Source organism: Thamnophis elegans, chromosome 1 (assembly GCF_009769535.1).
Source record: "Thamnophis elegans isolate rThaEle1 chromosome 1, rThaEle1.pri, whole genome shotgun sequence".
NCBI classification, from domain to species: domain Eukaryota; kingdom Metazoa; phylum Chordata; class Lepidosauria; order Squamata; family Colubridae; genus Thamnophis; species Thamnophis elegans.
Genome location: NC_045541.1, coordinates 68,475,740 through 68,498,643, shown reverse-complemented (window position 1 = coordinate 68,498,643; position 22,904 = coordinate 68,475,740). Strand labels below are relative to the sequence as shown.

The following is a 22,904-nucleotide window of genomic DNA, read 5'->3' as shown; positions in this document are numbered from 1 at the left end:
GGCTGAGACTTTGCTGGAGAGGAATTAACTTTAAACTAAATAAAAGGGGCTTTATCGGGACGAGGAGTCAACTTCGTGCTTTTGAGAAGCCTAGGTCAGAACATATTTCAAATGTTTTACATAACTAATCTGAAGATGAGACATCCTATATTACCATTTGGGTGGAGGAGAAGATGGAAGAAAAGGGATGAGTGGACAATTAGAGGAGCAAAACTATGGAAAAATAAAATAGATTTTGGCTGCTACAGCCGAATTGCCTAATTTGGCTTTTGATGCAATCATGGTTAACATAAATTTAAACTTGAGAAGGCAATGATTCTATAGTTGACAACAGCTGAAATTTTGTTAGATTTGTTTGTTGGATTTCTATCCCACTTTCATTCAGAAGCTTGAGGCGGATAGACAAGGTTTCCTCTTCCTTGGAAGTAAACTGCTAGAATTTAGTAGAATTTCCTTTTGATTTGCAGGAGTCACTATAAAAAGACCAACTTTAACAATATCACAATATTCCTGCTATTTTTTTCCTGCACATGTTAATACAATTAACCTTCTTAAGGTTACTTATATGTAACACTTTGGGCAGTTTAGGTCACATGCAAGATACTGCAAACTAAAAATAGGAAGGAATGTTGGTAAATAGCTTCCCCATTGCCTTTACTTGTCAAAAGGATAGAAAAAATGATCACATGACCACAGAAGAATGCAACTGTCATAAAAATGAGTCAGTTGCTAAGCGTATGAATTTTGATCACGTGACCATGGGGATGCTGCAATGGTCATAAATGTGAAAAATGATCACAACTCACTCTTATGAGCCATGGGGGCACAGTGATTAGAGTGCAGTACTGCAATCTACTTATACTGACTGCCAGCTGCTCAGCCTTCCATCCTTCTGAGGTCAGTAAAATGAGGCCCCAGATTGTTGGGGGCAATAGGCTGACTCTGTAAACTGCTTAGAGAGGGCTGTAAAGCACTATGAAGCGGTATAAAAGTCTAAATGCTATTGCTATTTCAGGGCCATTGTTACTTTGAACGGTCATTAAATAAACTATTGTTAAGTTGAGGACTACTTGTAAATATTTTTTTAGAATTCTGTATTTCTGGCATAAGAGTAAGTATTTTATAGAGCAGCAATGAGCAAAAATATCTCTGGAAAATTTTAATGAATGCTTTCCAAAATCGAATGATTAAGCAAGTCTACTTCTCAGTTCTAATTAGATTAACAGTCCTGTTCTGAAATAAGAATCATATTTATATATGTAAAGTATTCCCCCCTATACATTATTCAACAGATGACTTTCGATTCCTTGATCCATCATTTTTTTCATCTGCTCCAATTAGTAGGTCTCAGAGCTCTAGTTTAAAGGCAGATCCAACAAGTCTGACACACACACACACACACACACACACCTTAGTAAAATGTACATCAATCCAATTAAGGCATTATAGTCTCAAACCAAATTCCCTTTCCAACACCTCCCCCTGTATATTCAGCTACCGCAGTCTATTCTTCCTGGTAAGCAAGCTTATTTACCTTGGCACTGGTGGAGTGAGGCATTGCAGCTGAAGCACTGCTGCTACTATAGCCAGGTCGATACTTATACATGGTTGGAGTTGGAGGGCTGTCCTTACTTAGCAAACTGCTATCTGTAAAGAGAAAGGGAAAACAATGTGGATGTCCCAGTTGTTTCAACGTCACCCTTGAATCCTTGTCTCAAGTGCCATAGATAGCAAATGATTGAACTGTGAGAACCAAGTTACAGTAATCTCTCCTGAAGGTTAAGGAATCAACCAGGAACTAAAACGTGCACAAAGAGTGAAGATAAAAACAGGGTAACAGGAACGTTTTCCTTTCTATGAGATCACATCATAGATTGCAATTATAATGCAAATGCATACATTTTCAAAACAACAACAACACATAAAGTGCTTGAAAACTGAAAAATTACAGGAGAAAAAAAACAAAGAATGTATGGCTATAATAACTAAATTTCACACACACAGAGACATTCTTTGGGTTATATAAATGCATTAGAAATATTTATTTGTTTATCTGTCATGCCCTTCAATATTATATTTCTCTCTGTCCCTCAGTTTTCAGCATTGCTGGATAGGAGGCAGTAATACTGATCTGAGAACTCAAATGAAAACCTGCAAAACAAAGTGATGAATACATCCACTCATATTTTCCTATATATTATTATTAAACACAGAGATGCATAATATAGACCAAATAACAACTAAGATCATATCTTCAATTTACTACAACAATTGAGCCCAGAATTTTTTTTTAAGTTATGTTATGTTGCTACCATGTTGCCCCAAAAATAAGACAGGGTCTTATTTTATTTTGACACCTGAAATCAGCATTTGGTCTTTTTTTCGGGGAAGTCTTATTATTTTTGAGGTGCAGGAGGCTGTGAGTGTGGTCACTTCATGGCTGCTACTGTGTTGCAATATTTTCGGGGAGGGCTTATTTCAGCACATGCACTTAAAAGCCCGATTTGGCTTATTGTCTGGGGAGGGTCTTATTTTCAGGAAAACAGGGTATGTTGTGTTATATAAATTGTTGTTGTCATAAATCAAATCTCCACCTGACTGAACTTGATTTTACATCTGGTTTTATGACAGTCGCTAAATGAATTAAATGGTAAATGGTTATTAAGCGAATCATGTGGCTGCTAGTATGAATTCAGATTGTCCAATAGGTGTTTTTTGATGGAAAATGGCAAAAAAGTCACAAAATGCAATGTGACCATGGGATCCTGCAATCTGTCATAAATGAGATGTTTGCTCTCAATCATCAATGCAATCATGTGACTGCAAGGGCGACAGTCATAGTTGAGGACATTTGAGGTCTTAATTCTTTTTCTTTTGAGAGTGGCTATTGGAATTTAATTTTCATGTGTGCCATTGTGTACACAGAAAAGTAACAATAAAGATTGTCTTGTCTTATCAGACCTTGCCTCAGCAGCATTATCAGCTGACCCACTAATTACTTCAAAACTAATCATTACATTTTAAGTTCAATAGCCTGGTTTTGCAGTGATGCAGACGGTATTTCCCTGATACAGACAATCACCCAGGCGCATAACTGACTGTGTCATTCAAGCAAATTCCTCTTACCCTCATTGGTGGCCAGGGTTAAATGTGTCCTCAAACCTGTGAAGCGGCTGAGGTCTGGTTTGGGTGGCGGTGGTGGTTCAGCATCAGCAGATTGGCTCTCTGTTACTTCAAGGCTTCCTTTGGACTGCGGATGAAAAAAAGGAAAGCACACTGGTACAATTGGAAAAATGGCAGGAATCAATGTTATGAATATTGTCCTTGGTTGGATATACGTGGAATGCTCTTAAAATGACTAATTACTCCTCCAGCATTTCCACAAATGTTTTTGTAAACTGTATATGTATCTGTTGCTGGATGAGAAGTGAAAAGCAAAAACTAAATGATCTAAGACACAACTTTTATGTTGTATTGGTTACACAAAAAGGAAATGTAAGTTCAAGTTCAATGCCTGGAAAAGCAGAAGTAAGGAGTGACATTACTAAGAAACAATGCCTAAAGTAATCATTTGATACCTATTCACACACTGCCGAAACCCTGAGAATAATTTGAAGCCACTGCTTGTGCAGCATTTTCATTTCTTCCTCACCTTTGTTCTCTTCAGTTCAGCCTGGATACCATTATCCATTATCTTCATAGCAACCTGTCCGTCTGATATTTCTGGCCGTAAGAATGGAGGCCTCACTAATACAGTCTGTTCTCCCTTTGGCCGCCCAAGATACCTAATAAAAAGTGAACAAGGATTTAAGTATAGTATAGTAAGATAGTGCTTTTAGTAAATTATTTATTTACCTGGCTTAGCAAGGCAATGTAATGTCAGAATAAGGTTTGAAATACATACATTTTGCAATTTGAAGACATTTGTATATAGGCAGACCAGTCATTTATCAACTATCAGAATTACAACAGCTGCCATAAAATGTGCCCAGCCCCAGGGCTTTTTGACAGTTCATGGCAAAAACTGCTTGTTTGGCAGATTGAGTTAACACTTGGCATCAGTGTTACCCACGCCCTGCTGTGCACACTCCATACCTCACCAGCCACCTGCAGAAAACTCTTGCTCCCTCTTCCACCCAATAGCAGCTCTTATCTACCTGCTGGCAAGTCACCTGGGACTTGCAATTTCCTCTTGGCTTCCCTTGGCTGAGTTTATTGTTTGAAGCTGGCAGAAAGTTGAGAGAAGATATTCACTTAAAGACCCATGATCTTTCTGTTGCCATCTTAATGATGGGATTGCTGTTGCTAAGTGATATGGTCACATGATATTGCCCTTATGACCGTATCACTTAGTGACAGAAATTTCAGTACAACTGCTATGGTAACTCGAGAATTATCTTAATATTGTTTTAAAGATGTAGAAAAATGATAGTAATCTATTAAATTTATATGCTGCCGGATTCCTAGTTGTACTGGTAGTTTACAGTTGTTAATTTTTTTAGAAACAAAGAATAGTACAAAAGCACAAAAACAAAGGAACCAAGGTAGGGAAAAAAAAAACAAAACCCACCCCGAAACTAAACTTCGCAGTTTCTAGAAGTAACTAGAAGTAATGAAGAAAGTAACAGATAAAATGCCTGCTATATAAAATTACCTTGTAATTCCAATAAAGGAATAACATACAAAACAGGATTACACAATAGGAAATGTGTTTTAACCTTTTGTCCTTCCTTCCTTTTGTAATTGATCTTCTGGAAATACATTGCTTTTCTGCACAATAGTTTATTTTAATATTTTATAAATGTGAAGAAATGAATACACGGAACTTTAGTATTGTTAGGTGGGGAAATGTAGTACCTGTAGATTCTGATTCAGTACAAAGTAGATGGGTGCAGAAAAATAATCTAAATACAGCTGCCCAGTTAAGCAACAAAATCATATGCCTACAGAAAGCTGCACTGTCCTAATATATTTTAGATAGTGACAGAGGTTGAAAGGGAAACTTGGTTTTATGGTAACTCATACAGTCTTCCTCTTTAATCATGCACAAAAATGTAACCAGTAAAAAAGCAAGTTGCAACTGGAGGCCTGAGTAATAATATCACATATTTTTTAATTTGGCGCTAATTAGTGTTCCTTATTATCTAAGGTGAGAGCCAGTGAATGCAGTTAAGGCATCAGGCGAAAAACTAAGAAGCTGAGTTCTAGTTCCATCTTAGGCACGAAGCTAGCTTGGTGATCTTCAGCCGGTCATCTTCTCTCAGCCTGAGGAAGCAACAGCAAACACTTCTGAAAAGCCTTGCCAAGAAAACTGCAGAGACTTATCCAGACAGTCTGGGAACTGGACATGACTGAATGGAGACTAATATAAATCAGAAAGGTATTTTTTCCCAAAGAAGCAGAATGCTCGGAGCAGCAATTCATCTTCTGCTCCAGGAAAGTCTTAGTTTAGATGACCAGAATTTAGTTCCATTCATTAATTTGGGAAACAGGCCACAGGCACTTTGAAAGAGATCACTCAGTCAGCCTTTATACCAAATTAACACTCCTACATCTTTAGATACTGATCAGCATGCACCCCTTGCAATCTATAAGGGAGAGGAAAAATACAGCTGCTCTGTCAAACATCAGTTTCCCCAGGGAGAACCAGAGATCCTAATTCAGGAAAACAAATATGTGATAGGCATCACTGAAACTTGGTTGGATAATGCTTATGATTCATGCACAACATGGGAAGGGTGTAATTTATTCAAAAGAAGCAGACTGAATAGAAAGGGTGGTGGGTGTTGCACTGTGCATGAAGAAAAAAAATACATTGAACAAAAATTTGGCAAAGAATGGAAATCCTATAAAAAGTATCTGGGTAACAATACAAAGAAAAAGAGAAAGAAAAGTGACACCACTGTGGGAGTTTTTCACAGACCACCTGGGTAGAGAGGAGAAATGGATGAGGCCTTTCCATATCAGATAATCAGGCTTTCACAAAGGCATGTAACAGGGATAATAGGGGGTTTCAATTAGGTCTAATAAATTCTTTTTATCTCTTGCTGATAATTTTGTCAAAAAGTAGAAGAAAGAGCAAGCTTCTTTCTGTTATTGTGGATTTAATCACAACCAACAGGAAGAATTGGTTGACAAGATGAAGGTAGCTGGTACCTCTTGTGAAAACAAACATGAAAATGGTAAGTGAGCACCTGTCTACCCTAGACAAGTTCAAATCACCAGGACCGGATGGATTACACCCCAGGGTTCTGAAGGAACTGGCAGATGAGATCTCAGAACTACTGAACTATATCTTTTAGAGATCCTGGAGCAGCGGGGAACTGCCAGAGGACTGGAAAAGAGCTGATGTGGTTCCCATCTTCAAAAAAAGGAAAGAAAAATAGATCCAAGAAACTACAGACTTATCAGCCTGACCTCAATACCAAGAAAGATTCTGGAAAAGATAATCAAGCAATGAATTAGCGAACACCTAGAAATAAACAAAGTAATAGCGAAAAGAAAACATGGGTTTGTCAAAAACAGATCATGCCAGACTAATCTTATTGCATTATTTCACAAAGTGACAAAATTAGTGGACCAGAAGAATGCCGTCAATATAGTTTACTTGGACTTCAGTAAGGCATTTGACAAGGTAGACCATAACCTACTACCAGATAAAGTAGAAGAATGTGGGTTAAACAGCATCACCACCAGATGGATTCGTAACTGGCTGATCAACCACACTCAACGTGTAGTCCTCAATGGAACTGCATCTACATGGAGGGAAGTATGCAGTGGAGTACCCCAAGGCTCTGTTTTAGGCCCAGTACTCTTCAACATCTTCATCAATGATTTGGATGTGGGAATAAATGAGGAACTCATCAAATTTGCAGAATTTGCCAAGCTGGCAGGAATAGCCAACACTCCAGAAAGGCTTAAGATACAGAAGGATCTTGACAAACTTGAACATTGGGCACTAATAAAATGAAATTCAATGGTGAAAAGAGTAAGGTTCTACATTTAGGCAAGAAAAACGAAATGCACAGGTACAGTATAGGTGGTACCTTGCTCAATAGTAGTAACTGTGAGAGGGATCTTGGAGTCCTAGTGGGCAACCATTTAAATATGAGCCAGCAGTGTGCAGCAGCTGCCAAAAAAGCCAATACAGTTCTAGGCTACATAAACAGAGGGACAGAATCAAGATCACGTGAAGTGTTAATACCACTTTATAATGCCTTGGTAAGGCTACACTTGGAATACTGCATTCAGTTTTGGTCACCACGATGTAGAAAAGATGTGGAGACTCTAGAAAGAGTGCAGAGAAGAGCAACAAAGATGATTAGGGGACTGGAGACTAAAACATATGAAGAACAGTTGCAGGAAGTGGGTATGTCTAGTTTAATGAAAAGAAGGACTAGGGGAAACATGATAGCAGTATTCCAATATCTCAGGGGTTGCCACAAAGAAGAGTCAAACTATTCTCCAAAGCACCTGAGGGTAGAACAAGAAGCAATGGGTGGAAACTAATCAAGGAGAGAAGCAACTTAGAACTGAGGAGAAATTTCCTGACAATTAGAACAATTAATCAGTGGAATAACTTGCCTCCAGAAGTTGTGAATGCTCCAACATTGGAAGTCTTTAAGAAGATGTTGGATAGCCATTTGTCTGAAATGGTATAGGGTTTCCTGCCTAGGCAGGGGGTTGGACTAGAAGCCCTCCAAGGTCCCTTCCAACTCTGCTATTGTATTGTATGTTATCCTTTATTTGTGATAGCCAGAAAAGAAAGAACTGAGAAGAGTCAGACTGCATACTATACCAAGGTATTAAATAAATTACAGGTAGTCTTTGACTTATGGCAATTGAATCCAAAATTTATGTAGCTAAATGAGACTGTTGTTAAGTGAGTTGTGTCCCATTTTACAACCTTTCTTGCCAGGGTTGTTAAGTGAGTCATTGCATTTGCTAAGTTAGTAACATGGTTGTTAAGCGAAACTGGCTTCCCCTTTGACTTTGCTTGTCAAAAGGTCACAAAAGGTGATCACATGACACTGCGACTGTCATAAATATATGCCAGTTGCCAAGCATACAAATTTTCATTACCTGACCATGGGGATGCTGCAACAGTCATAAGCGTGCAAAATAGTCATAAGTCACTTTTTTCAGTGCTGTTGTAACTTCAAATGGTCACTAAAGTGATTGTTGTGTTGTAAGTCAAGGATTACCTGTAGTGCAATGACTTCAAAACCATTTTCAACTCCTGGATGACCAGTGAGGTTCCAGAAAAGAGCAAAGGTTATCCTCAATTTCAAAAAAGAGGAAGGGGGGGCAGACTCACAAAATGACAAACTTGCCAATTTTAGCTCTGCTGGTTGCCAGATGGAGGTATTCCAGGCTGGAGGTGGCTGCTAGAGTGATGGCAGACTCCATCCCCCTGTTCTCTTGCTCTCTACCATCCCCTTTTTTTTGTTGCTTACCATATTGAGGTATTATTCTCATTTTGTTCCTTTGTCACTGCTTACCCATTGTTCTATCATTTTACTTCTCTTCTGTTTATTATTATAAGCTACCTAGAGTAGCCTCATGGCAGGGGAAGCGGCAAATAAATTAAGAAACAAATACAATTTGTCATCAATACTAGGCACATTTCTCAAGCAGATGATCAAATAGCATGTTATGGGGGGAGGTTAATAATTAACCAAAGCTGGCTTTGTTACAACAGATCATTCTGTACCAATCTCATATCCTTCCTTGACAGAATTACCACCTTTGCAGCTCAGGGAAATGCTATCAACATAGAATGGAAGCCAATCGAAAACCAATGCAGTGCTCAAACCTAAGATGCATTGTGGATCTTTGCTTTGGATGAATCAACCAAGGCTGAATCAATTGAAGCTTTCAAGTGGCAACTTTAAAAGCAACCCATGTTGTAATCTCGGTGAGAAATGGCAATGTCATGAATCACTGTAGTAAGATCCTCTTGCTCCAGTTAATGCTGCAACTGTTGTACCAGCTAAAGCTAGCCAAATGCTCTCCTGGCTTCCACCCACTCTTCAGGCAGAAATCACAGATCTGTTCCTTCAGGAGTACTTCTTTCAACTATCAGCGATACCGCTGGTATTGTCTGAGCATCCCAATGGATAAACAGTAACTTTGTTTTGCTAAAATTCAAGATTAGTTTGTTCTCTCCCATCCATATTGTGAAGGATGTGGAAAACAAAACCCTATGAAGAATATTAAAGGAGCTACAACAGGGGTGGGGTGCTGGGGGTTCACGGGGGTTCGGGAGAACGTCTAGCTAAGAGTCTGTGCAGTTTGGAGAATCTCCAAATCCCACTCCTGGCTGGCCCTGCCCACCCCTCCCCTCCCCTCCCCGGAGTCCCCACATGACCCATTTTGGATGCAGGTAAGTGCAGGGTGCACGCAGAGGCTTGGGGAGGGGAAAAAACGGACTACTAGAAGTTCAGGAAGGTCAGAAACGGGTCCATTTCTTGGCCTCCAAAGGGCCTCTGGAGCCTGGGGAGGCCATTTTTGCCCTCCCAGAGGTTGAGGAAAGCCTCCAGAGCCCGGGGAGGACAACCCCCCCCCTTGTGGTGCAGGAGTCTGACTAGGCCACACCTACCCAACCGGGCAGAGAACCCATTGCTAAAATACCTGAAGAGTTGTCATACAGAAGAAAGCCAGATTTCTTCTGTTGCCACGAGCTGGAGAATACAGGTAGCCCTTGGTTAACAACCACCTGTTCAGCAATGGTTTGAAGTTACAACAGCACTGAAGAGTGGTGGTTACAATCAGCCCTTGAAGTTCCAGTGGTTCCCAGCATTTAGCACTTAGGTGCTTACAGCATCTTGTGGTAATGTGATTGCAAATGGCAACTTTCCCTGCCAGTTTCCCACAAGCAAAGTTAATGGGGAAGTGGGCAGACAAGGTTGAAAGTTGATTGGGTAACTCCCCCACCCATGTACCTTCCCCCAGCCCTTCTGCAGTTATGCCTTCCAACCACCCACACACACTCACCTAGCTTTACTGTGCTTGTCGTCTTGTGCATCCTTGCATGCTCTTCCCAAGCCTTGCTGAGATTGTGCCTTTCTGGCCACTTGCACAACTATGTGTGCTCCCTCTCTCCCTGGCAGCAGCCACTTACCTGCCTGCCGGCTTGTTTACAAGATACCTGAGACTTACAACTTCCTGCCAGCTTCTCCACTAATTTTGGTTGCTGGAAGCCAGCAAGAAGTTGTGATGAGGCTATAGCTTAAGAAACCACAATTCTTGCTTAATTATGGCAACAAGAGACTGAAGAAATTGCTGTCACTGAAACTTAGTAACATGCAGTTGCACTTTATGACCACATCGCTTAGTGAAAGAAATTCCAATCTCAATTGCCATTGTAACTCATGGACTACCTGTATGTTTAAATTGCAAGGAAGGAGGTTCAACCTAGACAATATGAGGAAACTTTCTGCCCATACAAGATATCAGCCAACACATTGCCACATAGAATGGCGAGTCCTTCTTCAGAAGTCTTCAGATAAAGACTAGGTGGTCATATGTCAGAGATACTCTAAAACCTCCTGTACCAAGCAAGGAAATTACTTTGATGAATCCTACAGTTTCCCATTCTAAGAGTCTATGATTAAGAACTAAAATGATTGTTAGCAATTGCTTTCTGCAACCCAGCACCTCCTTGCCGAATCATTCATACAGTTAACCGTGTCTATGGAGATTCTCAGTCATCCAGATCATGGTTGCCCCAAAGGTGCTTTTTCAAGAGGCAACTAGACCAATTTCATTGTATTTAAGTACAATGACAATAAAGATTATACTTATACTTTCTGGTCCAGAAAGTCCAGTTGCCTCTTGAGAAAGCACCTTTGGGACAGTTAGCCGTAAGAAACTTCCTCTCAATTTTCACGGTAACAATGAAGACAGTAATTCTCATTTCTCCTCTTCACCATTGTACTTTGGTGGAACAGAATTTACCTGGGAGCTGGAGAGCTGCAGAGGACACGACTGACATTCTTACAGCAGCCATTGGTAAATGGGTTTACCCCACCTCGGAACTTGCCTGTAACCTACAAAGACGAAAAACTGGTTAGGCAAAATTCAGTGAAATGAACAACAAAACAAAATAGGAGATACATACTTGTTCATTGGTTGTGCGACCTCTGGCTACTAGTACCACATGGAATCCTGTAAGGCCAGCTACAGGAATAAAGAACAAACCAGCCACACACATCACGGCCATACTGCAGCAAAGTCAAGGAACAATACTGAAGGATCACAATTCATTTCTTATGTGGAGATTCATTTCCCACCTGATAGATGGCACTGTCTTAAGCAGATCTAGAAATTCCTTGCAGGGTTCATTTTTACCAAGGAGCTCCTTCTTTTTTTCATTTTTTTGGAAAAAATTAAAGGATACGTAACAGCCATGCGGATTCCAGAGAGCTCTTCTACTTGATATAGGACATACAGTAAACCGAAACCAAACACACCCATGATGTGCGCTGTAAGTGAGAGCAGGAACAGGAAGAAGTAGCGGTAATTGCGTCTTCCTATGCAGTTGTTCACCCATGGACAGTGATGGTCAAATTCCTTCCATAAAAAAAAAAATGTTAGGAGAATAATCTCTCTAAAAAAGCCAGTCTATAGTTTTACAGTCATAAAACCATTCTAAACTACAGCACATCTGACTACAATTCAAGTATTTATTTCCATTCATGATAGAATGTAAAACATAACTCCTGTAAAAATGGTATAACCACAATGAATTCGTAGATCTTGATCTGACTGACCTTATGCCTTTCCTCTTTTTTCATGTATTCTCTGTGTTTGTGTGTGTATGTGTGTACAGACAGACAGATGAGTTTTGACATAAAGAATGTCAGGATATGCATTCTTTTATAACCACTCTCTATATGGTTTGTAACATCTCACCAATTTCCCAGGCCTCACACCAGAAATAACAAAGTTACTGAACATGTTCCCAAACATTACTGTTGAATTGCTCAGCAGAGAAAATCCAATTCAATTAGTTTCCTTCATCTCAGATAACTTTTTCTTCCTTAACTCCAGAGTGGAATTCTGAAACATAACAATGTTCTGCCTACACTGACTAGGATGAAACAACCGGGGAAGAGTAGCCCCACTTTTTGTCAAAGCCTCTTGGAATGCTTCCCTCCTTGGCAGATGAATAACTTCCTTCAGACACCGTTTTAAGAACTGTATTCCCCTTCCCACCCACATATTAGCCAGTGAAAATATTAATGTCTCCCTAGGTTTATATTTGAGGGTTGCCATTTTCCATCTCTGTGTTTCCAATATGCCTTGGCAAGTCCCTCCCCATCATTTTGGCAAATGGATTTTTGCAACTCCTTCCAAGATGCTTTTAATCTTCAGAGTTACCCTGCTATGCACTTTTAAAACAATCCTTTTTTGGCCCTGCCAGTCTAAACGTACTCTGAACGTCCACAAATTCTCAATGCTATCATTCCTATCTTTAGAGTAGCCCCAGTATTTACAAGGAGCATCTTGTGGCATCCGAGAACTTTGGTGTTGAGCTTGGATAATTAATATGTGGTGGCCTATATGAATTGGGATTGCCTGAAGACAAGAAAAATAACCCTACATTCAATGACTGGTTATATGTATCCTGTGACTAAGGTGTAATCTGAAAACAGGTGAAACTCCAATTCTACTGAAGCTAAGCATGTCTAGGGCTGTTCAAACGCTGGGTGAGAGGAATCGGAAAAGCTTATTTCAAGAAAAAAGGTGACATAAAAGGAAAAAAGGAACAGCAGATTTAATACCACCACCCCTTCTGAAAGTCCTGTGAGTTCCCATATTCCCTTCTCCTTCCTTTTTTCTTTCTCAAGATTACATTATAAAACCTGACGCTCAATACTCAAGCTCTGGAATTAATCAAAAGGAGCCCAGGTTATGCCAAACAACATCCCATGTAGAATAAGCATTTCCAATCTCTTTAGTCGGGCTCTTTTTTCATTTTATCTTCTTACCTCTACACAGTTGTCACAGACACTACAATGGGAGCAGCGTGGGGGCCGGTAGAATCTGCATGTTGCACACCATTTCATGCGCACTTGAATACCCTTTATTTCCACAGTTTTGTATAAGGGAGCTCGGAAATCATCCTCCTTGTCCTCATCTTCTTCAGCTAAAGCAGAAGAAAGCCATAAAAGAGGGGAAAAAACCAAAAACCAGAATCAATATATTTCCAACTTCCAGGTTTGTAATGATAAATAAGTTATATTGATGGCAAGACAGATTTTTTTCAGAATGCTGAAACCAAAATTTATTACCGGTAGTCTTCTATTTATAACTGTTTAGTGACCATTCGAAGTTACAACAGCATTGAAAAAATTACTTGTCAGGTTCCGGTTTGGCAAACAAGGAATAAACAAACCAACACGTAGTTCAAAGTGTAGATTGTATTGTTCTCGATGCACCAGCACGTTCTAACCATCACCCAGTGAAACACCAGAGTGAATTGAATTCAGAGCTACTGCTTAGTGCTCCCCTCCACCTTTTAAGTGTTACTGCGGCTCTTCCCCACCACCCTGGCACGCCCCCAACAATGCCTGCAAGACTGAATGGAATGTAGGCTTGTCCCATGTGCAAACTCTGAGAGCAGCCCAATGTGCATCTCCGATCCCGGACAACAGTTCCAGCTATCAGCTGAAAAGCGGGCGTCTGGCCCGGCAGTAGATAGTAGTAACCTCCTCTGCTTGTGTGCAACGCTGGGGGGGATCAATTGACGAGCGCTCCTATGCAGGACATGGGAGATTGCTAGGCAGCGGGCCCTGCTCTGAATGATGTGGGCAAATGTTTGGTGGTGGGCCCTGGACTGGTGTGCAGGTACCCAATCACCTGTCATTGTTCCCCCCCCCCCCGAGTGAATGGCAGCCCCGCCTGGCACGGTAGGCTGACATGATTTATAGTTGGTTCTCACACTTATGAAGAGTGCAACATCTCTATGGTCACGTGATCAAAATTTGGGTGCTTAGCAACTGGCATGTATTTATGACTGCACTGTCCCAGGGTCATGTGACCAAAATCTGCAACCTTCCCAGCCAGCTTCTAATAAGTGAAGTCAATGGTGGAAGCCAGATTTGTTTAAGGTCTGCGTGATTCACTAAACAACTGTGGCAAAAAGGTTGTAAAATGGAAAGTAACTCGCTAAACAACTGCCTTCCTTAGCAATGGAAATGTTGGGCTCCCTTGTGGTCGTACATCGAAGACTAATTTTATAAGCTGTTGACTGAAACAGACAAGGCAACAGGGATTATATAATGTAAGCAATATACCAATAATCATAATCAAGACTGTAAGTCAGACTCCCTGGCAAAAGAAACCAGGCAATAAAGGAAAAGAGCAATGCTATGTGTTCACTGCTAAAACTGAGAAATTCCAACTTAGGCAAATATGGTCATGGAGTCTAATAATGCTGACCAAGTATTTAAAATTCTCAATATTCACTCTTGGGCTTATACTAGAAAGGCAAATATTTGCATTTTTACAGGTGGTAATTGTGTCACAGGTAACCCAATTTCCGTTACTAAGCAAGGCAGTTATTAGGTGAACTGCACCCAACTTTATGACCCTTTTGCCATATTTGTTAAGTGAATGATGGCAGTTGTAAATTGTGTGGTCATTAAGCAAATCCAGCTTCCCCCACTGACTTTGCTTGTCAGCTGTGAAAGTCACAAACGGTGATCATGTGACCTGGGGACACTGCTACCATCACAAATACATGCCAGTTGCCAAGCACCCATATTTTGATCATGAGACTGTGGGGAACGTCACAACAATCGTAAGTCTGAGGAACGGTTGTAAGTCACTTTTTTTTAGTGTCGTTATAACTTCTAACAAGTTATAAGTTGAAGACTACCTGTATTGTGATAAAAAAAAAATAGTATACAGATGTAAAATAGAAAATGCCTCACAGCTGAAAAATTGAAATAACCATAGTCATAATCCCCATTTTTAAATTTATGATTTGCTAGAAACCGGAACAATTTTTTTTGTTTTTTTTTGTTTGTATTTTTTGTATTTTTATTGGTCTTGTATGCCGCCCACTCCCGAAGATCAATGCTTACCTCTAGGGAATATGCCAGGATCCATGAAAGTGGCCATACTGAAGTTGGCCAGCACAAAAAGGAAGACCACAGCATTGTAAATGGGTATGATTGGGGAGATGTAAATGCTGAGTCCTGGACACCTGTACAAGAAAAAGCAATCCAAAACAAAAAGAATCACTCTCTCAACTTTATTAACTGCATTTGACATCCAAACCTTTTCCTTAAAAACTATATACTTGCACTTTGTCATTTCAAATTTGTTCAGAAGCTCATGGAACCAATTAGCAGTGAGAAAGTATTGTTCTACTCAAATTAAAAAAATTACCTAAATATGTAACATCTAATCTGAAAGAGAAGATGAATTACTTGAATTCAACCTCATTGGACAATTGTTAGATAACCTATCTCATAAGTGAACCTTCAAATTTATAGTAGACCTACAGTACATAGAGTAGACAATTTCAAGGTGATACTTCTTCAACATGCATTACTGGAATGTATATTACATCTACTCTCTTCTCTCATAAGAGAAGCTGTGTAGGAACACTATTTAGATTAACATAAATGTACTGCAGCAACCCTGAACATCAGGAAAAGGAAATAGAACATTTATACAACATCTTGCAACAAAATGGATCCCATGTAAATTTATTAAAAAGCGCCTAACCATTCAACCCTCTATAGCACAACCAACACAAGCTGTGAAAAAGATAGCACTGCTATACATCAAAAACATATGAGAAACAATCAACAAACTATTGCAACCACATGGCTTCATAGTAACACACCAACCAAATAAAGCCCTCCAAAATATTTTAAGTAAATCAAAAGACCCTGTAGCCAGAAGAACATGAATAATCTACAATCTAAGGATTGTAATACAGCCACTATGTAGGACAGACGGGCAGAAGACTAGCAGACTGCATCCATAACACCAGCTAGTAGTCAGAAGACATGATGAAAACTCCTTAATTGCACAACACATGAACAGTCTTAACCACAGTTTCAACTGGAAAACTATGATAATCCTAGACCAAGCTACCCCCACCCCGCCCCCAAAAAGCTAGAGAATTCCTGGAAGCCTGGTACTGAGACAAATCAGCCATCAGCAGGCACATAGAGATAAGCAATATTTACATATCAATCAAAAATGACAATCAAAAAGCTACAAAGGAAACAAAAGATCAAAAACACTTCACCAGCAACGGAACACTCAGATAGGCAGGGATTAATACCAAAATTAATAGCAGACCAACAGTCAAGAGGTAACCAATTCCCCAATCAAGGGACTACCAACTCAGACAAACAATCAAACAGTAAACAAGACCCACTTTTAGCATTGAAGATGTTGCTTGCTTGGCTAACAAAATTTCTGCAAAAAACAACAATTAAACACAGAGAGCACCAAGGATTCCTCAGTTCAATCCTGAGCTATAAATGTTCTCTTCTTAGTATTAAAAACCCCTTATCTGTATCTTTTCATAATATTTCATAATATTATAAAGTAACAATTTCCCACATACAGATTCAGATTCCTTAGTCATGAAAAGATCTCATGCAAAAATGCATTACCTACTGAGATAGTTCTTTATATCCAGATTTCTAAACTTAGTATTCATTCAGGGATGAGCATAAGAGAATGAAATGATTCTCTATTCCAACTGACAAAAAAGCTCCTTGATAATGCTGATGTTACATTCAGCTCAAAAGAGGAAATATCCATTTGCATTTTTTTTTTATTAAATGCAATTACATGCCATCATTGACAATAAATTTCTACAGAAGAATGTGCACCTTGGATGAGATGGATTGGGCTGCAAAAAATAATAAAGGTATTATACCCCACTGTCCCCATTCCTGGGAAGAGCCATTCTGATAATAGTGCCACCAGTCATTTTTTTTCTGGAGAAATCCCTTTGTCTTGGTTTACTCAGGAGGAGGAAAATAGCAACCTATTTATTACAGGAAGGGGGTATTCTAAACACTTCCCACAAAATAATTGTCTTAATTAGGTATAAAATTAGAACAAGGTTTATTGTAAAAACTGCAAAAGAAAGGAAAAAATGATTTCCTGAAAGATTGATTTCTGCCATTATCTCTTCACTCATCCCTTACCTGGTTCTATAATTCCCTATTTTTCTTCATGGATTTCTGGGTATTGGGGTTTCCTTTCTTACCTAGCTTTTTCAATATTCTCCTTTTAAATAAAAACCCATCTGATGGGCTCTTCCATAACTGATTAACTCAGGTCCCTATTTGGATTGATTAGTCAGTTCATTTTTCTTTGTGTACTTTTTCCTGCAAGTCTAGAACACAATAAATGTTGAACCAATCAATCTGACCTTCACGAAAACAGAGTTCCATCTCAGGAGTGCTTCTAAGAGACCACATCTTATATACCTGTGGTGGCGAACCTATGGCACGCATGCCACAGGTGGCATTCAGCACCCTCTCTGTGGGCACACGAGCCATCGCCCTAGTTCAGCTCCATCACGCATGCATGCACGCCTCCCGCCGGCCAGCCGTTGTTGGGTTGCTGGCGCACATGCATGGGGTGCGTGCACACATGCAGGGGGGGTCTGCACACGCAGAGGGTGGGGCTCATGCAGGAGGGGCCATGCACACATTGATTTTTGGGGATTTGTGCACGCACACTTTGGCACTTGCTCCGGAAAGGGTTAGCTATCACTGTTATATACATACCCACTAGGCTAACTTCACAGTGGAGAAGATCTGATGAAGACTACAGATCATTTCAAAAGGGGGTGTTATTCCAATTACACAGCATCAGAAATTGCAGTGAATGAGATAAATCCCATTCAAAGAAGTTCAGACACTGTCAGTTGAGCAAAAATTAGCTGATGTATAGATCCAGATAATGGCCAGAGACAATTGAAGCCTCAGAAAAATCAGAGGCTGAGAACCAACAAATGAGGTTTAACTTGAGCCGAAGACAGCCTCCATTTTCTTTCTGTCTCCTTTTCCTCTATCTCTCAGAAGAAGTGGAAGTATCTTTTCAAAAAGGTTGAATTGAAAAGCATTTTTAAAAAAGAAAAAGAAATACCAGTCCGTTGTGATGTGAGTTACAAATCAGGGAATTATACTGCATGCTAGAAGAATAATGAAAGCTAGAAGTAGATCAGATTATTCTATTGTTTGATAATGGTTTTCATTGCAGAACAGTGTCCCTGTGTGATTCTGATTGAAGGAACAAAAGCGAAAATCAATCTTTAAAAAAGTCATTCTTCATTTTTTTATTTTGTCTCTTTTCAATTTCTTCTTTAATCTGTATTATGTTAATGTACCATAACATATTCTTGAATTCTTAATGGATAGGTAAAATTAACTTTAGCACACATTTTTCCTTCCCCAGTCAAGCTAGGCAGTAGGGGAGCATTGCGGTCGTGGTGAAGCATCCGCATTTTTACTACAAGGCCCTGAAACGTCTTTAACGTCAAGGACTGTTTGAAACTACTATTTGTTCAGCACCATTGTAAATTCGAATGGTTACAGAATGAGTGGTTGTTAAGGGACTACATTCTTCCTCAACTTACTCAGTTCTGTGACACTGTGATCACTATTAATTTTTTAATGTAAAGAATAACACTTGGGTACCTAGTCAAAATATTTCATCTATAAGGCTGGATATCTTGAACTTTCTAAAAGCAACTGCAATTTGCTTTGTCAAGGAAGAGGACTTAGCAAGAAAGGAAAACAAGACAAGCTAGTCTGACTAGAGATGGATAGCAACAAGAGTGTTGCACTAAATATAATGCTAATGACTGGAAGAGAAGCATAGCAAAAGCTCACTTAGAATCAAGCTAGATAATCCTTAAATGTTTACTAATGTACTGAAGATATTAATGGAACAGAGATAAAACTATATTAGAGCTAACTCATTTTAATTTTTAATGGAACAGAAAAAAAACTCTCATGCTTTAATGAAATATGGGAATAGCCTCAGGATCCAAGCTACCTCAATGTAGATATAATGAATGAAATTTTATCATAGACAATGACTTCAGATTTATCGTTAATAATTAAGTTCAACATTGCTTCCCTCATAACTGAATATAAAGAACACCTGCCTGCTTTTGAAGCTGGTACAAATGATTCAACACAGGATGGTTGCACATAACTACTACCTTCTATAGTGAAAGGATGAAAAGGGTATAATTTTTCAAGCCTTCTAGTGCATAATAAATTTGGTTTAACAATTAAAAAAAATACAAAATAAGGATCTGCAGGTTATTATTCTAATTTAACTGGTTCAAAGTAAGAGTATGTTAATGAGTACAAAATATCAAGCAAGGATGAACAAATAACAACAAAGACTCAAATGTATTTAATGTTAATCATCTGGCATCATAACAGAGACTAGACCTCTTTGGGCTCACAGCTTCATCACAGAAATGGACAAGACCTAAGATAAACTTTAAATGATTAGCCTAGAAAATGACAGGAATTATACCTCAAAATAGTTCTGCAGCTAATTCTATGCACCAGTCTTGTTCTCAAGCCCATATAATAAAATTGTCATTACTTTACATCTTTGTATCAGATGAAATAAAGCTGAGATAATAGGCCAAGAGAAGTACCATTTTTTAAAATGCTGCCTTGGTATAAGACAGCAAACAATATTATTAAATACAACCTGATCAATCCTAGCAAAGTGTCAAAGAGATTTTCAGGCAACTTGGTAACTCAATAGCTATTTTATTACCCTTCCTATAAACTAGTGAATGCCTACAGAGGTTTGGCTTCAGTGGTGGGGCCTGTAGGTGCTTCTTCTCGTTGTAGTGCTGGTCCTTCTGAATTAATTCTCAGTGGGAATCAGGTTCATTCCCATTTTAACTGTCTAGAATTAGCTTAAAACAGATCTCTTCTCGAGGATGTTTGGATTATGATGTTTTAGCTGAAATTTACAGATTATTGACTGCTGGGGGTTCTTTGTGCTTTATTCATTTATGTCTTTTTATTTTAAACTCAGGGTGGATGTTTCATTTGTAATTGCACAATACCTGTGAACCAGTGAGAGCCCTTTAGGATTATCTCGAGTTACAAAGTAATAGTAAAAATGTTATGGTGGAACAACTGGAGAGGAAGGATCAAGCTGCCCTGGATCATGGGAGAAATGTCACTAATATTCTCATATGTTGGATAATTATGAAGAGATAGTAGACACATTTGATAATTAGTAAGAGATGGTAAATATGTCTTTAGAGACACCAATCTAATATAGTAATTACAAGAATGGTGTATGATCTTACAGTAGGGTCTCCCAAAGGTTGATAGGATTATTCAAAGGTTAATAAATGTCTGAGGGTCAAATGTGGGGGGGGGGCAGTAAATATCTGGGGATCAATAGGTGGTCAATAAATGACAGAAGTTTGATTGGGGTTAATTAATCTATTGGGTTTTCTGTAGAACGCCATGCTAGTCGCTCATCCTGAAGGTGAGATGACTAATGGCAATATAGTGTTTCTCAGGGTTAGATGGCCAGCTGCCAGTGACAACGGCTTTGAGTTGTCATTATTATCATAGTACTATTAAAGTAGCATTTATTATTTTCATATAATTGTTTGGGAGTTGATGAACAATCTGAAACTTCATGAAGGGATGGTTAGCTTACAATTTTGAGAACCCCTATGTTCCAGTGACCAATAGAGTTTAGATGGGAGTACAACTATGGGATGAAATATTATACCAGATTGGAAAGAAATATTTCTCTGGACCCAGAATTTCTTATGTTATTCATGGATGAGAGGCCTTGAATGAAATTGATTATTTCAATGCAATTTTTAATTTTGTTTGGAGATGGATAACTTTCAGCTGCTTGTCTATACAGGAATTGGAGAGTTATCCTAATCGACGCAAGAGTAAGATAGTCATCTATATTTCTCAATGATTCTATAGTTTTTCCAGGAGCTTCATTATGCTAATGACATAAGATTTAGTATAAATTCAACTCCCAAAGATCAGCTTTTTCTTTTTAATATTTAAATCAACTGTTTGAGGAAATCTCTTAGACCTTTTAAGTGTGTGACTCCTGTGAAATAATTACCATTCATATGTTTCAACATATAAAGAGCTAGATGAAAGTCAGCAAATTAAAATTTAATCAAAACAAGAAACAAATGTCTCTTAATTAGGAGAGGCCCCTTTTTCTCCATCTGGGGATAAAGATTTATCTCACTTTAGATGAAACAACTTTTCCTTGAAACAAAATTGTGTGAAATCCTGGATTTCCAGATAGCTATGATCAGGAAAAATTTTATGCAGTACATATTGATACATGCTAGTTGCATATCTTCTAGGACAGTGATGGCGAACCTTTTTTTGGCTCCCATGCCAAAAGCAGGGGGACTGCAGGGGGGCCGTGAGCAGGGGTGCCATAGCCATAATATTATGCATGCAATCCCCCCCCCCCCGCGTGCATGCATGTGTGACCGACACCCCTCCACTTTTGACACAGTTTTTTCGCCCTCCCCAGGCTCCAGAGGCTTTCTAGGAGCCCAGGGAGGGCAAAAACACCCTCAGGAGCTTCCCTGTAGGTGTCAGCCCTCAGGCTGCCATCCAGGGGGAACCTGTCCATCACCATGCCCGCTCGGCCATGCTTACATGCCACTAACGCTACTATGTTGAGGTTGCCTCTTGGATGTCGATTGAGCCTGTAGCTGCATGTGGCTCTTCTACTCGGGTGCAACTGCCTACTCTGATGTAACTTTTTTGCTCAGATACGGCTAACCAGGAAAGAGGCTATGATGACACTGAGTGGGGTTGTGGCTGAGGGTCATGGTGATTGGTGATGGTGGGTGGGTATCATCTGGGTGGAGTTGTGGGTGAAGCTGGGTGGGGTAATGGTATAATATATATGGGTGTTGGCGTTAACTTGGTTAGAATTGACTTGGATTTGATTACCATTGTATCATTGTCATTTAGTGCTGATTATCACGTAGTTTATTAGATAGAGATAAAAGTTTTTCACCAAACTGAATCTCTGTTTGTATGCAACGTGAACGCCGGAACGTGATAGTAGGCTCCAGAGGGCGAAAAAGGATCTACGGACAAACCGGAAGTCACTTCTGGTTTGCTCATAGGGCTGGTTTTTGCCCTCTGGAGCCTTTAAGGGAAGCCTCCTGAAGGCTCTTGAGGGCAAAAAAGGACCTATGGGGAAACCGAAAGTTCGGGAATTGTGACTTTCAGTTTGCTCGTAGGCCGGTTTTTGCCCTCCGGAGCCTTCAGGGGCCTTCAGGAGGCCTTCCTTGAAGCCTCCTGAAGGAACCTGAAGGCTCCAGAGGGTGAAAAATGGCCCTACGGCCAAACAGGAAGTCCGTTCCTGAACTTCTAGTTTGCCCGTAGGGCAGGGTTTTTTGCGCTCCGGAGGCTTGGAAGTCTCCTGAGTGTGAAAAACGACCTCAAAAGAAGGCCGAAGTCAGCTGGCCAGCGTATACATGCACAAATGTACGCATGCCATAGGTTCGCCATCATGGTTCTAGGAAGATCAGGCCTGGTCAATCAACATGTATCTTAGTTAGAAGCTGTACCACTTCTTTCAATGTGCTCTTTGGTGCTGTCTCATAAAAGACTCTAGAAATTTTAGAAATATCCAGATATGACAGTAAGAATTTCTGGAAGCACACAAGAACAATTCTCGTGTAGCTGTATTGCCCTCCACTTTATTTTCAGGTTCTTTTTATCATCTTAAATATTCTCTTTTTCCATGACAGCATTTTCATACAGCACAATTTCCCTTTTATTTCCACACCAAATCCCACACAAACCAGTCTGAAGCTGACCTTCAATTGTTTCAATTCTGCTATTCTT

General features: G+C 39.6%; 1 protein-coding gene across 2 annotated transcripts in view; it reads right to left on the bottom strand.

The window, feature by feature from the left end:
* The window catches only part of ZDHHC5 (zinc finger DHHC-type palmitoyltransferase 5), a 71,514-nt gene that overhangs the window by 6,385 nt on the left and 42,225 nt on the right, over positions 1-22,904 (bottom strand). For both annotated transcript variants that reach the window (XM_032219102.1, XM_032219110.1), the window contains 8 exons: positions 15,096-15,217; positions 12,996-13,153; positions 11,402-11,574; positions 11,123-11,225; positions 10,960-11,051; positions 3,653-3,785; positions 3,127-3,250; positions 1,535-1,647 (listed from right to left, as the gene is read on the bottom strand). In XM_032219102.1, coding sequence (XP_032074993.1) covers positions 1,535-1,647; positions 3,127-3,250; positions 3,653-3,785; positions 10,960-11,051; positions 11,123-11,225; positions 11,402-11,574; positions 12,996-13,153; positions 15,096-15,217 — 1,018 coding nt within the window. The remainder of the gene's footprint in view (positions 1-1,534; positions 1,648-3,126; positions 3,251-3,652; positions 3,786-10,959; positions 11,052-11,122; positions 11,226-11,401; positions 11,575-12,995; positions 13,154-15,095; positions 15,218-22,904) is intronic.